Here is a 20,218-nt window from a genome sequence, read left to right as displayed (position 1 = left end):
TTAGAAGTCAGTTCTTGCATTTAAACTGACAAAACTGTTTATTTTGATATAATGAACTTGACTGGGTGTGTAACTTACCAGATGGAGCTATCAGCGCACTTAAAAGTTTAATTATGTTATAATAAGGCCAAACACTTTTCTGTCCTGTACATACAAAATTCGTTCTCTAAATGGTCAAAACAGTTGACATACCAAGGAAAAAATCTCCATGACACACTGTCTGAAGTGAAAATGTAAAAACTCTTTATTATATAGGCAAGAACAAGACAGCTAAAGGGAAAATGCATATAAGCACTAGGTTACCACTGGGTTTGTTGCTTTACCATAGTGCACTCCAGTTTTTAAAGCCAACTACTGTTTATTTTTTTTTGTTTTTCTTTTACATTCAGACACAGATTAGATTTTCTTGAGCATATAGAGCAAATACAGGTATGAAAATGAGAAGGAAGAAGGAGCAGGGGTTGATAGTGAATCTGAACGCATGAAGTGGGACGGACGCACACTGTAGTGGATAAAATTCTTAGTGTAAGCTCCAGCGTTTCCAAGTTCTTGTTTCAACAGAGTCACTAAGGGCAAGTAGTCCTCAAAAGAGCTTTTGAATCCTATAGGATAACCGACATGGTTTGTCCATCTCTAGTCAGAGAATTCCCAAAGTCTCCAGGATCTCAAGTTTGCCAACAAGTTCCTGAAGGCTGGTCTCACTTTTCAAAGGAATAAATATGTCCTCTCTCTCTCTCTCCCTCTCATTCCATTTGTCTCTCAAAGGGATGGTTTGGTCCACAGCCAAACCAGACCTACCATGTAAAGGTCATTTGGACTCATTGCCCTCCGTGCTGAAACGTATTGAATTTTACTTGCGGAGCTCCCCTCGGTATATTTAGAAAATGTAGTCCAGGCCGGATCTCACACCATTAAGCCACGTTGTTTATCTAAACAGAGCAGTCCCATACCCCCTGGAGAATCCAGAACACCAGATTGAATTTTACGTTCGAGTTGATTTCTGAAATTTGCTTCTCTGTTTTGTGCGTGAGTTGAAGAGGTGTGAGGGACTAGCTCAGGTTTCTTTGGTCTCCAACTAACTGTGTATGTGGACCGTTGGCTGAGAGGTTTTCATGTAATAGAGAGGCTGTGATGAGACAGTATTTAGAGATTGTGTATGGGTGCATTTGTGCACATACACACAGTTACACACACAAACACTCACACACACGTGCGTGTGTAAATTTACCCTCTTGCGGAGGACTCTCTGTGCTAAAATGGCTGCCATCCAAATGGAATGTCCCTCGGAGGCCTTGGTTCTATAAAGAGACTGGAGGATGATGGGAGGGAGGACGGAGAGAGGGATGAAAAGAGAAATGGGGGTAGACAGAGAGGGGGAAGACGCAGTTAGCAATCATGGCTTGACTTGGATGGACTCGAGCTGTTAGCTCTTGTATAGGTGTAGTAAGTGCTGGTGTTCATGGGTAGGGATAGTTTATGTCCTGTTTTTGGCTCCGGACTGACATGGAGAGCTGCCAGGTTGACTGTTGTCTGATTATACTAGTCTGGAGAGTCTGCCATTTTGGCAGCGGTTACACGTGCACCAATATATGTACAAAGACACGTAAGCTGCAACAGACATAGCATCACATTCATACAGAGAGAGACCAAGAAAACATACAAACCAAGAGAGGTAAAAAATTCACATTCACTCAAAACCAAACACACACAAAAAGACAAGGACACCAATACAAAAATACAAAAGTTTGAACGAACATGCACTTACAGACTTTGTGAGTATACTATACACAAGAGATAGTAGGTGACAGACATAATCACAGATGCTTGTTCGCCAGGCTTCCCTCACCTAGCAGCTTGCCTCTTTAGTTTGGTGTGCCAAATTGCCAAAGCCATAGAATCTCAGCAGACAAGACAGACAGTGGAGCCGTGTGTGTGTGTGTGTGTGTGTGCGTGCGTGTGTGTGCGTGCGTGCGTGCGTGCGTGCGTGTGTGTGTGCGTGCGTGTGCGCGCATGTGGGGCTGTCTGACTAATGTCTCCGGGAGGTGTTTTGTGGTCGATTGGGAGCAGAGGGGAGATTCTCTCTCAAGCTTCAAACTACTGGGCAGAACCGCACAGCAATGATATGCTGCTGATTGATTACACATCACCGACAAGCAATAAAACAAAAGTGGAAAAATTCAGTATGTGTGTGGGGATCTGTCATGCCCCAGTGGTCCGTGTGTGTGTGTGTGTGTGTGTGTGTGTGTGTGTGTGTGTGTGTGTGTGTGTGTGTGTGTGTGTGTGTGTGTGTGTGTGTGTGTGTGAGAGAGAGAGAGAAATGGATAAGGAGCAGAAGGCAGAAAATACTGTAACAAACTCTAGCTTGTATGGGTACTGTGAAAGTGTGTGTCCATGTGTAGTAATGCCAGGCCAGAGGTACAGAGAAATCTAGTGGGCTGATTTATAAACTGAATGGGACCAGATGTTTCCCACTAGCTGGGGATAATGCCAGTCATTTGTAAGCAGAACAACTTCAGTCAGTCAACCACAAGAGAATGTCACAGCTATTTTCTGTGTTATGACAATAATAGGCCTAAGCGGCAAACTGGACTTTGATGCCAGCTGTGTTAGTGCTTAATTAAAACATATACATGTCTTATATACTGTCATAGGTGTGTATGTTAATGTACTGAATATCACTGTCTAGAGCGTTATGTATGCTTAATATGCGTGCTGTGTTTGAGTAGAAAGAGACTAGAATGATCTGAGCCTCATTGTATTTTTCCCCACTTTTGGTCTTTCTTGTATCTTCTCCTCACGTTCCTCTTCCTCTTCTTCTTTCCCTCTCCCTTTCCCATTCCTGTTTCCTATCCCTCCTTCTTGCTTTTCTCCCCAGGGAGTCCCCGTGCCTCAGCCTCAGCCCTGCACTTCCCCTCCTCCTCCATCATCCAGCAGTCCAGCCCGTACTTCACCCACCCCACCATACGCTACCATCACCACCAGGACCCGCTTAAGGAGTTTGTGCAGTTTGTGTGCACTGACGGCACAGGACAGCCCAGCGCACAGGTAAGTGATCTTTGGGTTCATCAAGAAAGGTGATGTGATAGTGGGATGGTTGCAAACTGACATAAAAGAAAAGTGGACACTGATTAGAAGTCAGTTTATTTGTGTGGAATATACTGAAGAAGATGCAGAACTACCGAAAGCAAGTCTACAAGAAAAAAACAGCATCATAATTATATAGACACTTACTGCTACATCGTTTCATATATAACTTGTCAGATAAACAGGTGCAACAAGGTCAAGTTATCCTAAAACAAGGAATAGAAATCTTTATGAGGTGAAGCAAATTCAACAGGGAAGAGGAAAATGGCTTTAGGGCAAATGCCTCAACAGGAGGAGGCAGTCAGATGTGATTAAACATTAGAAAAAACTCACCTGGAGAGAACTGGGTGAACCACATTGGACTCATCTTTGGTTCAACATATAATGTAATGCCTTCTCCCACAGTAAGGTAGGAGAAGATCTTGCCTGCCAGTTGTGTTCAGGAAGAAAATATCAAAAAGCCCTCTAGGCGGACAGGACATAGGGTAGGTATGGAAACTGGCAGATGATTTACTATAGGGAAGCAAGGATGTAAACATGAAAGAGGCCGGTAAGGAACTTGAAGACGGATTGAGACCGGCAGTGTTTGGAGAGTTAGGTACTCGTGGAAGAAACCTGAAGCAGACATTTAAGACTCCTGATGCAATACTTGTTTAACAAGCCCTCATTGACCCTCTGCCATTTTTAGAGACATTCCTTTACTCTCCACTATGATTTTCTCTCAAGCGGCACATCTTACTCAGTCTCTAATCATTTTCTCTGCACAATATATGGTAGAAGATTAAGTAATATACATATGTAACATAAAATAGTTATCTATACAATTATATGAAAGTAACACACTATGACAAATTCGTTATTAAAACACACCATGTGTCAGGTTAAGCTACAGAAGCTAGTGTGTGGTTGTGGATGAGGAGGAAACAAACTGCACAAGCGGATGAGGCACAGAAGGGGATGTTTCTGGGACACCGTTGAGCTTTTTTGAGGTATCATGGGCCTAATTCAGTCAAACATCAGTGCAGGGAGGTGCCCCTTTGATAATGCCAATAACATGCCCAGACTCATGTTGAAAGTTACAGTTTCCAAACATCAAAGCATAGGCACATTATACGTCGACTGGCCTCATGGGGATATTTCAGAACTATTTTGATACACATTTGTTAAGGTGCAGTGTGCTGGTAGTACTGTAAACCTCTACTGTAAACTTGGCCTTCTGAGCAACTTTAAAACCACTTATCACACATCACATGTCCTATTATCGTTTGTTCTCATTACTTCAACAACAAAAGACACAGTAAAAACTGTAAAATTGTACACGCACATACACTGCACACTTACACAGACACCCTGAAACATTGCTGATTTTCCCTCCTTTTTTAAATTCTTACATTCCACTATAACAACTTCCCTTGTGACTGCTCCATTTTTCTTTTCCCCTTTTGTGTGACAATGTTCATCACTTTTCCACTTCTTATTTACCTCACTACTTTTGGCCAGACTGTCTGATATTTTTGTGTGTTTTATTTTAAAATTGTGTGAGTTTGGTTATCTCTCATGTCCCTGTGTGCAAGTGTGTGTGTGTGTGTCTTCATTGGTCAGTGTATGTAAAACTACTTGAGAGGATGCTGTTGATGTCTGTCTATATATGCGTCTTACCCTTACATGGGACTCTCTGAGAGTGACTTTTGTGTGCGTGTGTGTGTGCGTGTGTGTGCGTGCGTGTGTGCCTGCGTGTGTGTGTGTGTTTGTTTGTGTGTGCGTGTGCGTGTGTGTCTGGCTCCCTGTGCACTGTATATTCTCGGGGTGTGTCCTGCTCACCCTGTCTGTATGGTCCATCTGCAGCCTAATGGAGGTGGCCAGAGCAAAATGCCGGGCTCCTTCCTGCTGCCCCCGCCACCCCCGGTGGCGCGCCCTGTGCCCCTCCCCATGCCCGACTCTAAAACCATCAGCACGCCCACTGACGGCGGACTCAGCTCACCCGCATCTCCGTGTAAGTCACCCCCCACTCCCACTCCCCTCCACAAACCCCCATCACTGCTCCAGTCTCCCCACAGACTTCTGACAAAGGCCGGTCCAAACCAGTTTAAGTCTCCCGTAGGTTGATTAGCTCTTAGCTGGCAGCTAATTTGTCCTCTGTCCCAAGGAATACTACATCAAGTCTATGGTGCTAGAGCAGATTTAGTCATCATAGAAGTCCCTGTAATTCTGTGCATTGCAGCTACACTGGGCTTTTTTCTGTAATCTTGTAGTACTACTACTGGAAAAGCACAGATCTGGGACTTCTACAATGACTACTGCTGCTGTAGTTTTTCTAAGTTTAGCTGGCCCTCTGCTTCCAGTAAGGTTGCAGTCTGCTCAGTCAAACACTCAGCAGCCCCAGAAGCTTCACTCCTATTTCATCCATCACCTTATGGACTGTACGCCACAGTACTGTACTGTACTGTACTTTACCAGCGAGATCCAATTCTGACGAGGCAGAAGCCACGCCTTTGCCAAACCAGAGATCCTCTTTCAAGCTCTTCTGTATCTCTTGCTCTAACTTGCTCTGAAGTTCAGGCTCCTTTTCTCTCTTCATGTCTTTGCAAGCCTTCCCAGTCTTCTTCCTCCTCTTTCCTAAAAATCTTTTTACTCTCTCTTTTGCTCTCTCTCTGGTGTTGGGTTTCCTGCTAGCACCACAAGAGGCACTGTAGTCTCTCTCACTTCTTTTTGATGTGTTTTGTAGTTTGGGGGGAGCAGAGCAGAGCAGGGCCCTGTGCACGTTGCCTCTGTAGCCGCAAGCCTTTGATCAACACAGACCTTGCGTGTCTGTGACAGCGGCAATACAATCTACCCCCTTCTCTCATTTCTTTTTTGCTTTGTTCTTTTCTTTATTCGATATATTCTCATATTCTCCTTTCTCATATCCTCCTTTCTTTTCCTTTATTTCTCTCTTTTTTTCTTTTTAAGGGAACAAAATTAGGGCAGTTGGCGTGGACTCCAAAAAAACATCATGCCCCACTTTACCCACCCAATCCCCTCGCCACTTTCACACAAATCTCACAACAATTAAAAATTGAGAACAACAAAAAACATAGAAATCACAGTATAACAAGACCAACCCAGTCTCTCTAAACATGAATGATAAAATCTAATCAAACCTGTCTAATTAGTGCGATACTGGGGGAGCGGGAGAAAGGAGTGTCTTAAGGGAGCGGTGAGGCTTTGGTTGGTTCCACCCAGACAGGTGCGGGGCGAGAGTCGGGCCATGGGAGAGGCACACCAAGAGGGGGCACTGGACGGAGCAACCGGGGCACCTTCTCCTCTTTTTGTTTTGAGTTTTTCTCCTCTTCCTGTCCTATCAACCTTTCCTCCCCTCCCCCTTCCAACTCTCTCAGATTAACGTGTCACTTTATTATTTATTTATATGAACATCAATATAAATAAATATCGTAATTTCAGTCTCTTTTCTCATTCCGGTGACTGTTATGACTGTATTTTTTTTTCTTCCCTCTATAATTTTGTCTCTGATTCTCAAGATATCGTAACTACAGTCATAAGAAAAACACACACACATGCACATGATGCACTCTCACCCTCACTCATGCATCAGTTTCCAGCCCTTTCACTGTCACCCCCACACATCCCCATCCCCACAACCTCACTCAAGTCATGCAGAGCAAAAGTTCTACTCAGCTGCCATGTTGGAGTCCAGTGAGCACAACTGCCCTAAATTTGATCCTGTGGCATCACTGAATGGTGTCACTTTATAGGCAAGATGCTCCTCTTAGCCTATTAAATTTAAACGGAGCATTGGTTACCACTGGTGATGAATAGAGTTCCTCCATCGGTCACCCTTTTATTAAGTCCACAGTGAGTCCTCAGTGGTTTTTCTATGATTATGATGGCTTATTACTGAGGCCAGGGGTTGCTGAGGAGCGTCTGTGACTAACAGTGTAGCCAGATTTGCAGGAAATAGCTTCTTCATGTTAGCGCTAATCATTACAGACTTTACACCCCCTTGTTAACCACAGATTAAATGGTTAAGTGAAAATAGCAAAGAACCTGCCCGCAGCATGAACCAATCACTCATATGACTAATAGGGCATCAGTATCCCTGACCCTTACTGTCTTTTCCCAATAATTCATTTGACAGTGATTCGTAGTCCTGTAGTGAGTTAATATTATAGTAATATATATAGATGACGATGATGAGAGCATCAAACTCAACTATAAGCTCAGTGTGTATGTGTATGTGTAAAAGCATGTACACACTTGTCTCTCTCTTTATAGCATACTCCACGCCAGGCTCCACAGCTCCCAACCGGTTTGTCGGCATCGGAACACGGGACAACTTTCTGAATATCCCCCAGCAGACTCAGGTACCCCGCCAACCTCCCTCATTTAATCGACATCCACCCACCCACCTCCTCCTCCTGTGTTTTTATGTCTTTTCTTCCTTTTCCCTCATTACTATCTGCAAGCGTGACTGCACAGTGCTGTACGTAGGTGCGACTTCCCAGCACACCGTTAATTCAGGCATCTTCGGGTTTAAAGGGACAAGCATGTCATTCAGAGCAAAGGCCGTGAAACAGATGGAAAACTCAGACAATGGCTCTGCATTAGCAACCTGCTACAGTCAGTGATTCCGCCCATGGCACCAGTGATGATCAACTGCATGGATATTTTTCTACTTTAAACCCATAACTGTTATCTGCATCGGGACTTTAGTATTTTGACAACATAATCCAAACTCAGAATCAACTTGCTAGCTTTTTCCAGAGTTTGCAATCATATCACACGTGTCATCATCAGCGAATGAAATTTGCTCAGTGTTCATGGAGACAGATCTGTTGATTTTCAAGCTCAGTAGCTGTTGACGAAGATAAGATGTTGTGAGTTTGCATGTTGATATATCCATCTCAATGAAAACTTTATCCGCTGACGCAGACCATGTGATTCAACTAAAATCTCTGGAAAATGCTAGTGAGTAGACCTTGAGTTAGGATTGTGTTAACAAAACGCTATTTCAAAAGACCTTTATAAGCTGATACCAGTTTTAAAGCCTCTTACCACATGCTACAACCTTGAAAAATGTGCTGCTTGTTTGAGTTGACATTGTACTTGTTCACGTTACACATTGCCATCCAGGAAATGCTTGATGGGGGATATTATAATGGACCAGGGTAGAAATTATGTAGCATACTGGTATTGCTGATCACTTGTTTGCAAACTAGCCCTCCATGACACAAAAGTGTTGCCCATGTATCAAGGCCTTTAGTTTCAGTATTGGTTTACAGTTTTTTGCACCACAGTAGTTTCCCTACAATGAATGTAAGCAGTGCCAGTTAGTTTCAGCTCCAGCAATGTTGATTTATCTCTGCTAGGCCCCACAGTGTGTATTAGTGCAGCGTGTGAGGCCAGTAGTGCACTACATTGTGGTTTCAGCTTTGGCTGCGCTCTGTAACTGGGCTGCAGTGTCTTGGGCCTCCTCCATCACCAACACAACTTTTCTCATTAGGGGCTAACCGCACCTGCCTGCAGCCAACTCGGCTCTCCTGTCCTCCCCACACATGGAAACAATTTGCATTCCTCCTCGGCACAGCTCTGCTCGGCTGCCCCAACCGCCCCCCGCCCTCCTACCCCCTCCTTCCCTCCCCTTATACATCAGCAGCCCACCATCTCTCCCTTTCTGTCCCTCTCTCCGCCTGCTACTCCCTCTAGTATTTTCAGGCTCCCACACCTGCACCACTCTCCCACAGATGTAGCCCTGGCACTGAGGGGACATCCACACATCATCCAAATGTGTGTTAGCGCCTATGCACACACAGACACACACACACACACACACACACACACACACACACACATTGCTTCAGCCCTGTGCCAAAACTCTTGCCCCTCATTTTCTCTCCTAAAAAAACAACAGGGGTATTACAACAGCTTACATCTGTTCAGAATGATTATTATCTCCTGCTATTGCTTATCAAACATTATAGAAAAATGTCCCCTTTGAACATTTCTGCCGGATCTTGCTGCACACATAGCGAGAACCTGGGCAACGGTATCAACTGCTCGCAGTTAGCTGAGCCTAGTAGGTCAGTAACAGCCTCAGCCAGAGTGAGTAACAGAGGTCTCTGCCTGTCCTGCTGTTCTCTGGCATATGGAGAGGTTCAGACGATGGCCCTGCCAGCCCGCCTCGCCGCCTGCTAGCCAACTAGCCAAGACAGAGGGAGAGAGTCTTCCCACTGCTGTCAGCTCAAGACGCAGAGAAAAGCTGGACTGAGGAGCTCTCTGGTGGTGAGACCTCCGCTATGCAGGAAGAGCGAGGGAGATAGGGAAGCGTGTATGAAAAAAGTAAGAGGGACTGAGAGAAAGGGAGGGAAAAAAGAGAGAGGGAGTTAGTTGAAGCTCGCTGCACTCCACAGTCACGTCCCGGCTGTCTGGTTGCCCGCAGCAACCAGACATGATGTCATAGGCAGTTGAACTTGGACTTGAAGGGGGGTTAGAGAGAGAGAAGGGGGGTCACTTTCCACTGCCAAGGATTACATTGGGAGAGCCGGAGTAAGAGAGGGAGAGGAAAAGAGAAGGGGTTTAAGGGAAGTTGAAGCCAGGAGGAGGAGTTATCTACAAACACCAAAGAATCATGGGTAGGAAGGAGGGAGGCAGCGGTGGTGGAGGATAGATGGAGGTTGAGGGGGGTAAAAGCTTTCTCTGAGTTTGCTAGAATGGGGGACAACAGAGAGTTTGCTGTTGAAGATGGGGTGATTCGCTGCTCTCCCCGGGCCGAGGCCTGTGGAATGTCAGAAGCAGCCAGAACAGCGCAGCCGGTGCCAAAGCCTCCATTCTGCCCTCTTATCAAACTGAGAAACTGGATCCCTGGAGTAGCTGCCCTCAATAGCTTTACAGTGTAGCCCGAGACCACTCGGGCCCAAAGAGCAGAGACATATTAGGAGGATCGCCTTACATGTAAACTGGTAGTGCATGACAGAGCGGTTATAGTCTTGTGTTTGCTCACTGGAAAGCCATTCAGACGGATACAAAAACTGCTGCCACAATGCTATGTGTAGCTCTGAAATAACACAAGTGTTTTTAATAAGTAAAAAGCCAGTCAGCCCTCCTAAGAACAGCAAGTGGTTAAGTTGAGGTGGTAACTTTTTCAACACTGTGCGGGACAGCTGAGCTCAGCAAGTACAGAAGTGAAAGAGAAAAGGAGTAGTAGGTGGCCCCCTAGTGGATGAAGGATTATTTACACTGCTGGTTCCCAAACTGTTTTGCCTGTGATCCTTCAAAACAAATGAATGTCTACTTGCGACTCCTTGTTTCTGCTTGCATATGCCTCCTGGATGTGAGCAGTTACATTACAGAGCAATTTGTCTCTTACTTTTATTTTCAGAGGCCTGAAGAGGGGGAATTATCCAGTTATTCAGTGGCAAAAGGCAAAGATTAAATTATTGTCTAAAAAGAAAGAAAAACATAATTTTGTGCAGCAGCAGGTTTTTCTGGCTCCTGTCCTGTTAATCACGATGCAACCTCAGATATATCTTATGACCTTGTGGTCTTGTGGAGGTCAGCGATTTATACCATGCTTCAAAGTTAACCGTGTACAGTGCTGTACTGTGTTCGTACTTCATACCTTTTCTTATTCTGTTATGTCCCACCAATTCTACCTCCTTCATTCATAACAATAACGGTGTGTGTGTGTATGTGTGTGCGTGTGCGTACGCGCGTGCGTGCATGCGTGTTCGTAAGTTTTCTTTTCTTTCTGTCTTTTTCACTTTGTGTTTGTTTGGGTTTTTTTTTTTTGCACTGTATGCTGCAGCTCGAGACTGATGAGAATCGAGCCTGAATCTAAATGGATATCTGCAGATGTTGTTTAAAAACCAACTTTCTTTTCTTTTCTCCTCCACAGTCCTGGTTCCTCTGACAAGGCCTCTCTGAATCAACAGCTAAAATTGTGTCATGAAAATTGGAAATTTGAAAAACAAACACACTCACTGCTGATTAAGAACAGACTGCTGACACTAAAAAGGTCTTTCTCTCTCGCCAACACTATTCAAAGTACTACTACAGAACCCCAAAAAACCCCACCCTGCCCCTAGAGGACTCCCAATCCAACACAATTTGAACAGGAACGTTCGTCCCCCTTTATCCAGGAGGTTTCAATGAGATTGAGTGGACAGACTCAGAAAGCAAGGAGGAGGAAGAGGAAGATGAGGAACTGTCTCACACACACCACGAAAATGTCAGAAAGGAAACGCAATATGGTAACCTGACAAATGACCAATTATACATTTGTTGTTTCTTTTTTTATGTTTTATTTCCATTTTGTTGTCTCCACAATGAAACTCCATGCATTGGCTGGGAGATCCAAAAAGAACAAGTAGTGGTAAATGATGAAGTCGGATGTGCAAGTTGAAAAGATTTCCACCCAAATTGCATGCCTCCATATCTATGTATTTCTCCACCCAACTCACCTCCAGGTCCATGGTCCCACCCAAATCACATCCCCTGCCACCTCACCTGGAGCTCAGTGCTGCTCAGGGTCCAGACCGAAACCACAGCCACACGCCTGTGTGTTGCCACACTCTGCCGCTTCATTCGCTCAGCCCTGAGCCTCTTTCATTTCTGATTGGCCAATCATGGTGACACCACCCGATGGTGTGACATATATGCACTAAGTGGCTGGTCTTTGTTTACCTGTCAAAGTATCAGGGCGTCCTGCTGTGGGAGAAGTGATAGCCATGAGGCGAGTGCGAGCGAGTGAACACACGACAGACAGTCATAACACTAACTCCACATGTGCTCTTTCGTCCCCTCACCTATGCACTATTAATTTTTAATAAGGGATGAACAGTATTGCACATCGATGGTCAGATGAGCGATTAGAGAAGTGAATCGAGGCTGGCTGCCACGGCAGGAATGTGGCTGTGTTGACATTCGAGTCTAGGCCCTGAAACATGCAGCACACATACGCACACGCTCACAAACTAACACGCTCACGCTTGCATACAGTACATACAGACCATCCTCTCTAGAATAGTCTGTCAAACAACCACTCACAATATCATATTGTTATTATTCATAGACATGGAATTTAATTTACAGGAATGCACACGCAGCATCAGCTTCATATTATTAGCTTTCATTTTGTTTGTAGGTGTTTTCTTGCGTTTTTTTTTTTTTTTCCTTCTTGCCGGATTTGGTTTTGGTTTTGTCTCACTTGGATTGTTTTAACCTTCTCTTGCATGTCATAACATTTTCTGTTAGATTGCAGTAATACGTTAAGTATCATGCGCAAATTTCAGCGAAACAGATTTCAACGAAACAGTAGCAGCAGTTTCTCAAATCTCTCTCACGTATGGACAGCACAGTAACAACAGCTTATCACATGCATCCCTTGCATTGCTTCACCCTGTATCCCTTAGTCCAGTCACAGGAAAACCCAGAGGAATACACACATACACACACACACACACATACACACACACACACACACACACACACACACACAGAGACACACACATTAAAATGTACACTAACACTATCAACAACCTGACATAAACTAATAAAGGGAAGCCTTTATATTTGGTTCTCCAAACTGCCTTTGTTAATGGTTTTTCATTCACTTAAGATTTGTCTTTTTAATTTGAGATATTTTTTCTATGTAAATGTTCTCATTGAAATTGCTATTGGTATTATTTTCATCATGACACGATCCAACAAAAGCCGACCTCACAAAATAACTGGACTGCCTAGCTGTTGGTTCTGTTTTGCAGGGATAGTACACAGGGATGAGACCCTGTTCTCAGCCTCTCTAGAAACATTAGCTCTATGTACTAAAACCATATATCAAGACTATAACAATATATGAAAGTGCCTCTGTATTCCCTTCATGCAATTAGTAATAAACTTGACTTCAGGTTCTCTTCCCACATATAAGCTTAAGCTACAGGGAATGGTAGCGTTGGTGCATGTGGAAACCATTGGCCTAGGACAGATCTTTATAGAGGACTGCAAACTTTTTTGTAAAGACAGAGAGAGAGATCTTATACATATATATTTATGATATATGCTCCTTTTTAACTTTTACTACATGAGCTTGTTGGCAGTCTAGTTATTTTCTGAACTCTCACCTTCCCCCCACGACCCGTTTCAGTAACATCCACCTTACTGTTACCAGTACGAATCAAACGACACACGCCATCGCCATCTGCAGCGCAGCATTATAATACCTAGATGAACATGTCAAAAATCGACAGTAGGTTTGAAGAAGAAAAAAGTGTTTGTTTTTTGATGGAAAGTATTATTATTGAGAAAATATGTGTCGATTGAGCCACGTGCAATGCATTGGGTAGATCATTGTGTTTGTCTGTTAGAGATTTTTAAGAAAGCTAAGAGAAAAGAGAAAAAAAATGTATTTGTTTCAAGTCCGTAAGCTCCGGGACTCTAAACCAGAGGGCCATGAAAAATCCTAGTCTTTGTAAGTTGGGGGTATTTGTTTTTATTTCCTTTTGTCTCTTTTTTTAATGTTTTATGTGTAATCATTTGTTTATAAAAATGTGGGAGGGCTGAAGGAAAAAAAAATCTACACAACTTCAGAAAAAAAATTCTCTATCATCAGATGAAAACTGGTGCTTTAACACTATAAAGTACATTCAGAACTATTATAAATGAATGGTAATGAACAAAAGTAACAGACCATTTAGGAAACAGCATTATCCCTCTCTCTATTTGTATTCTTCTTCTATTTGTATTGAGCGGGGGGAGAGGTTCCTATTCCTAAGGTTGTGACACAAAAGGCATTTTGGTTCAACCTTTAGAAAAAAAACCCCTTAATTTTCAAGCCTAAGAAACTCTTCAGATAACTTACCCATGCACTGCCTGAAACTCACCAGCAAAAACAGAAACAAATAAAAAATCCTCCCAATAAAATTCATTTTTATCACCCGCATTGGCATAAATGCATACCAAGTTCCTCCCTGTGCTGTGGGAGATGCTTCACATCCAGAAATCTTTTTATTCCCATGATCATCTTAATAAATTTCTGAATCTAGAGCTGGAAAGAGCTCAGCAGGTTGTGTTGAGACACCTGAGTTGAAGTGGAAAGAGTATTATGTTAAGACCTTTCGTCTCCTGAACAGATCACAGAAACAACAGAAAAAGGGGCAAAAAGTAGCTGAAAAATCCAGGCAAAAATTTGAGGTCTGAACCATTTATGAAACAGGCAGCCAGGTGGGCCTCTCCCCTGTTCCACCCCCTCCTCTGTAAATGACTCTTATAGTGCTTGTGCTGTAGTGTATAGTTTCCCAGCAGTTAAAGGTTGTCCCTTAAAAGTGCCTTTTGTTCACAGACTCCATTTTGTAATCCAGATCGCCCTTTTTTTCGAAATGGCTCGAGGTAGCAGGTTGCCCCTGAGTGCTGCAAGGAGAGAAAAAGTTGTCACCCACTCAGCGCTCAGGGACAACTTTTTCCTCCGGCTCGAAATGAATCCCCTCCATTGTACCTCCCCTATATCCTCTCTTCCTTTTCAAAAGCCGTATATATATATATATATAGTACAAAAGGAAACTGGTGTGAATTAGTTCTTTACTTTTTATTGATAAATGATGACAAAAAAAATTTTTGAAAAGGCAAAAAAACTTGTTCTCGTTCAGCTCTTGCTTTTTTTCTTCCCCTCTGTCTCCACTGTCTGTTTTCTCTTAGACACTGGAGTAGTCTGTAACTGTGTGTCCGTCACTCTCTGTTTCTCTCTCTCTCTCTCTCTCTCTCCTGCCCTCTCCCCTGTTGGGAGGGTGAAAAAAAAAAATATTGCCGAAAAACTTTTGTCTGAGCAGAATGCAGTTAGCTCACATGTTATTCTTGTCTGTATGCTTCACATTGTATTACCATACCCATCTTCTTCAGCTTCTCCATTCAACAGCTAATGTAAGTGAACAAATTACGCTGATGGGCTTTTGGGGGTGTCCTTGGGTGGGTTAGGAAGGGACAACAGGGGTTCAGGGGTTTGGGTTGAAGAGGTTTACATAGAAGATTAATGGGGTTGAGAGGGCTGGATGAACTGCTTTGGGATGTTGGAAAGGGGCTGCTTGGACTAGGATAAGAGTTTGCTCTTTTGTTTTAGCTATTTATTTTTTGGCTTCGTTTTATTCCCCCTCTTTTTTGTTTCCTTTTAATTTGGGTTTTCTTTTAATATTTGCTATCAGGGTATGCTGTCGTTTCGGCTCTCTTTGAGGGTGCCTCAAACTGTAAATGAAAGCTACAAGCACCTTATAACCGGACTTGTCCTGCATGAGGCTGAAAGAGGGGGTGTTGCATTTCCAGGACATATCCCACATCCATTCAAACCAATCTTTTAAAGTGAAGTATTTTTGTTCACAGCGGGTTTCACACAGTGAAACTCCCAGCAGTATTAGCCATTTACAGCACAACAACCAGATAGTTAAAAGGCCAGCATGAACCTGATCTCTCAGATTTTTGAGGATTCAGGGAAGTCCCTCCATTTTTCTCCTCTGACCACCTCATGCTGGACTGCTCCGCGTCCTCGTTCTGTTGTCTATTTTGTTCTTTATCTTCTTAAGCGTGTATGGTTATTGGTGTAATAGGCAGCACCCTAGGCCCCCTTACTCCCAGCTCTTCTATGCCTCTGTCTACACCCTCAGTGCAGCACCACTTCTTTGTGAGAACACCCCCAGAGCTCTAGGTGAAATGCATGTGTTAATTACAGTTTCTTTTCCATAAGAAGAAAAACACAGTTTGAGAAGAGCAGCACCTGATTGAATAAAAAGGATGTTCTTGACTGTACCATCTTGCTGTGCCATGTCTTTCTTTCTATAGCCTAATGCCTAAAATAAAGAATCAGCTCTGGAGCTGCCTGATGTCCTGCATTAATCACATGATATAGCAGACATACGCTATGCTAATGAGCAAATGCCAGTACAATCGTCTTCATGTAACTAAGTAGAATCCAGGGATTTTAGCCACACTAGAATCGTGGCTCCGTGGATAGCAATGTTGGTCTGTCTGAGAGACCACCTCTTCGGTCATGATTGAAATACCCAAACTACGGGATGGATCACCATGAAACTCGGTATACACATCCATCCACTGACTTCTCATCTAGCGCCAACAGCAGGTCAAAGTTTTCACTTATACAGTGAAAAATAAATGACACTTCCTCTAGTGCCAGCATTTGGTTTTGAGTGAAATGTCTCAATAACGATTGAATGGATGCTGAAATTTGGGACACAGATTCGTGGTCCCTACATGATGAATGTAATAATCACAGTGATCCCTGACTTTTTGTCTAGTATCAGGTTAAAATTGATATCTGTCCAGTATTTGGCTTTTTGCCCAAATACCTGTAAAACAGACATTCCCATCAGCCTTAGCTGCACTTTGTGTTTAGCGTTAAACTAGCAAATGTTAGCATGCTAGCACACTAAACTAAGATGGTAAACATGGTAAACATACCAGCTAAAGATCAGCATATATTCATTTAGTACTGCTCTGCTGCTAGCATGGCTGTAGACTCTTTGTTAAATCCTACATATGGGGACTAAAGCACTACCACCAAAGTATTTTCAAGATTTCCTTGAAGCAGTAACGCAAAGAAATTGTGAATGTTCCAAGCAGGCTGGAGTTTAATTTATGGAAACATTTTGGAAAGTCAAAAAAAAAAAAAAAATTCGGTCAAAATGTGCAATACAATAAACAACAAAACGACATCAATAATCCCAAGCGATGTTACTTGGGATTTAAGTACTATAACCTTAGAGTATATACTGTAAATAACAGGGTAACTCCACGATTTAGTATTGCATATAATTCCATAGAATTGGGGAACTCATGAGAGACAGATTAAAACAGAATGGTTAAATTTGAAACGGCAGTGGCCGAGAAATCCTGACTTCAAGTAGTGTAGGTATAGCTCCAAGACAAAACCACAATTCCCTTAATTCAGCCGATATCCCCGCCCGACAAATGTCCACGTCTTTCAGATTCCACACCCCGAGTTTGTAACGCAGACCGTTTTTCACTGAGTAGTACTAACAATGATGATGAAACAGGGCTTTTTGTGTAAAGTTTCCCTTTAAATAATAAATAGTGGAAACTATATACAATAGAAGTGCTTTTACTCAGTCCTAATATTTTAGAATTTGGATGTTATTTACATTAAGCTTACTTTAGATTTTTATTTTTATGTCACTAAAATATCTATCTTTCAGCTCATTTCAGTTCAAAGTTTCTCAAAGGCACTATAACATTATATGGCTGAAATTTGTACGAAAGAAACAAAGCCAGAACATAAAACAATGTGCTTTCTCAATTACACCTAGTTACAATGTTTCAGGTGAAGTTCAGAGCGCCATTTTCCGGTGCTGGTAAAAGTAGTTTTTAGTTAACGTTAGTGCCTCAGGCCAGTTGTCCCTCTCCAGCCGGGTCCATGTGAGTAGCTTGTTCATCCTGCTGCTCTGTTACCTTGAGAAAGAAAGAAACTGAATGGTTATTTCCTACGTTTTACGTGATAGGGAAAGCGAAAAAGAACATCTACTTAAAGATAATCTACCTGTGGACCATTAAGTGCCTGTGGTGCAGGGTCAGTTTCCTGCACTGGATGGCATTTCTCTTCACTCTCAGAGGGAACGTCTTCTTGTCCTTCTGGCGACTGAGATAGGGAGCCATTTTGCACTTGGAAAAGTGGAGGAGCTTCTTCACCCTGGATGTGGAGAGGTTTCACAATGAGATCTTTCAAGGTTCTCACACCAATATTAACTCCAGATGGTGGTGGAGACACTTACCTGAGCATCAGGTAGAGTCTCTGGTGAAGGAAACGTCTCTTGGATGGGAGGGTACCCGTTAAAAGGTATTGCAGCAGGCTGAGGGTGCGGTTTGGGAGGGGTTTTAGGAGCCAGGTTTCCTGGCAGTGCCGGCGGTGGCGGCGCTGGTGGTGGAGGAGGAGCTGTGGCCTAAACGTATGAAGAGTGACAGAATCATCCTGTATCCACTAGTCTCTGTCTGACAGTGAATTTTCTGACTGGTCTTTCTGGAAAACTGAAATATGATACAGGGGTCGTCTGTCCATATTCTAAACTAAATGAGTATCTAGTACTGAGGGGCAGTAACTACCACTGGGGATAAGGTGGTCATGTCCTCTGTAATATTTCTGGAAATCCAGGGGGTTAATGATAACACAAGGAGGTGTTTACACTCAACAACTGCACATGTATTTAGCATGGGTGGCTTTTAAGGCTGATTCAAATCTTCTGATTCAAAGACACCTGTTTTCACCAGTCCCTCATCTCCTTCTCCGCTTGCTGTACTCACCTGTTAATAAACTTGTGTGTGTGCAAAACACTGACTGAAATTAATATATTAATTATATATATATATAAATAATATTAAATATAATCAAATTAAAGGAGTTCAGTATACTCCAGCTTCTCAGTGACAACCTCTCAAATTCCAAATCAACCAATGGCATGAAGGAAGAGCGGTGAGGCTGGCAGCCAGCTGCAGGGGAGAGGAGGGACGACCTGCGGTCACTGAACAGATAAATGAAGACTTCGACACGAGACTGGTTTTAAAACTCAAGATAACGTTACAAGTCTCCCTGCCGAGCCTTGCAAACCCCTTATTCCCGTTTGGCCCGCTTGCAGATGTGGCCCGTTAACGCGAGCGATCAGGAGCTACACTTTCTGATGGAGATAACTGCCGATATTTTTTTTTAGCTTGATTACATATCGCATTTTGTCGTCGTCTCCGCGTGGTAACGGCGGGAGAATACCCCTCCAGGTTCGCAGGTTCGCGACTGCACTGACTCACGAAACGTGCGACCCGTCAGGTGTGTTGCCTGGCATGTTTAGGATGTAGAAAATGTGTCCCCTTTTCCGGCCGCTCGATGCGGTGTTTAAACAGGCTCAGCCCATCACACAACACCGCAGAAGCTAACTGCCCCAAGTATGACAACAGTAGCTGTTTTATGTCGCCACACAAAGCTATTTCTTACAGTGGGGCTAACTTTTCGCCATGGTACAGCATGTGTCGCCTCTTCTTACCATTTCTAAGCCCTTTCAAGTCTCTCTTCAATCAATAAAATTCGCCCTGGACGGAAACGGAGCAGGACGGAACGCAGGCAGATCGTCACAAACCGGAAAATTCCGCTCCGCTCACAACTTTAACCGACAAAATTACGGGGACGTTTTCTTCGCACGTTATGCAAACGAAGATGCAGTTTCTATCGAGCGGCTGCAAACCTCTGGCGTCGCCGGGGGGCGGGGGGGGGGGCAGGTGGAGGGGGCTGTGCGAGAATTTTTTTCTGTACATCCGGTAACAGTCCTTCAGAATAAAAGCATTAGCCTCACAAACGTTGAATTTGGGTTCCAAGAGACAAAAAAAAGTGCATTATATGAAATAAATAAATACATTTATTCATTAATAATAAAATTAAAAATAAAGAATACTCTTCTTGACCCCTGCTCTATCCCAAGATTAATCTGTAACCGATAAATATAAACGGCTCTAACAGGTCAAAAAGTGATCACATCACATTGAGTGAATAAAGTGCTCACTGACTAAAATAATGTAGGATTTTGGTCAACACCAAAAACGTTTACAGCATGCACAGATGCACAGCCCTACCTCACTGTTGTGGTGATAAGCTATACATGTACCTATGACTATTGAGCGATATACCTCTTGTTTCTTCTTTTTAATTAGCAAACATTTTCTTAATCTAATAATCACTTTAGTTATTTTTTTAAGCAAAAATGCCAAATATTTGCTGGTTCCAGCTTCTAAAATGTGAGGGTTTGATGCTTTTTCTTTCATTTTGGGTTGTGGGAAATGTCTGACATTTTAAAAATGTCACAGACATCAGTTAAAAAGTAGGGATGTCCTGATTACAATTTTTCGTTTTCTTTGATTTTTGTTTGTTTGTTTTTGCTCATGATCCTGATCATCTGTCAACCAATCCAATCAACTTTTTTTCCCTTCAAACTACAGCTGAATAACATATTGAGACCACAGATACATTTCATTACAATACATTAAAATTAGTAAATCAGAATTGATCTGCCTTTAGAAAATATAACCTGCATCTCTTTCTTTGATAATTTCCTATAATATTTTTATATTGTGTGTATCATTTCATCAA

The 20,218-nt window shown here is 43.0% G+C and overlaps 2 protein-coding genes across 12 annotated transcripts in view; one reads left to right on the top strand and one right to left on the bottom strand.

Moving 5' to 3' along the window:
• Positions 1–12,252, top strand: part of nfixa (nuclear factor I/Xa) — a 109,889-nt gene extending 97,637 nt beyond the window's left edge. For 6 of the 10 annotated variants that reach the window (XM_040147048.1, XM_040147053.1, XM_040147047.1 and 3 more), the window contains 4 exons: positions 2,876–3,045; positions 4,930–5,077; positions 7,357–7,445; positions 10,976–12,252. In XM_040147048.1, the coding sequence (XP_040002982.1) occupies positions 2,876–3,045; positions 4,930–5,077; positions 7,357–7,445; positions 10,976–10,990 (422 nt within the window). In that variant the 3' untranslated portion in view covers positions 10,991–12,252. The remainder of the gene's footprint in view (positions 1–2,875; positions 3,046–4,929; positions 5,078–7,356; positions 7,446–10,975) is intronic. The other 4 variants (XM_040147056.1, XM_040147057.1, XM_040147054.1 and 1 more) reach the window with 2 other exon arrangements.
• Positions 12,253–16,701: 4,449 nt separating this feature from the next.
• LOC120800357 (branchpoint-bridging protein-like) lies at positions 16,702–19,325 on the bottom strand. Of its 2 annotated transcripts, none has more exons than XM_040146421.1 (4): positions 19,122–19,325; positions 17,865–18,032; positions 17,633–17,782; positions 16,702–17,544 (listed from the first exon to the last, which is right to left on the bottom strand). In XM_040146421.1, exons 1-4 carry the CDS (start codon positions 19,122–19,124, stop codon positions 17,479–17,481), a joined length of 387 nt encoding a protein of 128 aa, XP_040002355.1. In that variant the 5' UTR covers positions 19,125–19,325; the 3' UTR covers positions 16,702–17,478. The 2 variants fall into 2 exon arrangements, with proteins under 2 accessions (XP_040002355.1, XP_040002354.1); XM_040146420.1 differs by lacking the exon at positions 19,122–19,325 and adding an exon at positions 18,804–19,084.
• Positions 19,326–20,218: the final 893 nt, after the last annotated feature.

This window comes from Xiphias gladius, chromosome 15 (genome assembly GCF_016859285.1).
Source record: "Xiphias gladius isolate SHS-SW01 ecotype Sanya breed wild chromosome 15, ASM1685928v1, whole genome shotgun sequence".
NCBI lineage: Eukaryota > Metazoa > Chordata > Actinopteri > Istiophoriformes > Xiphiidae > Xiphias > Xiphias gladius.
This window is presented reverse-complemented; position numbering and strand designations above follow the sequence as displayed.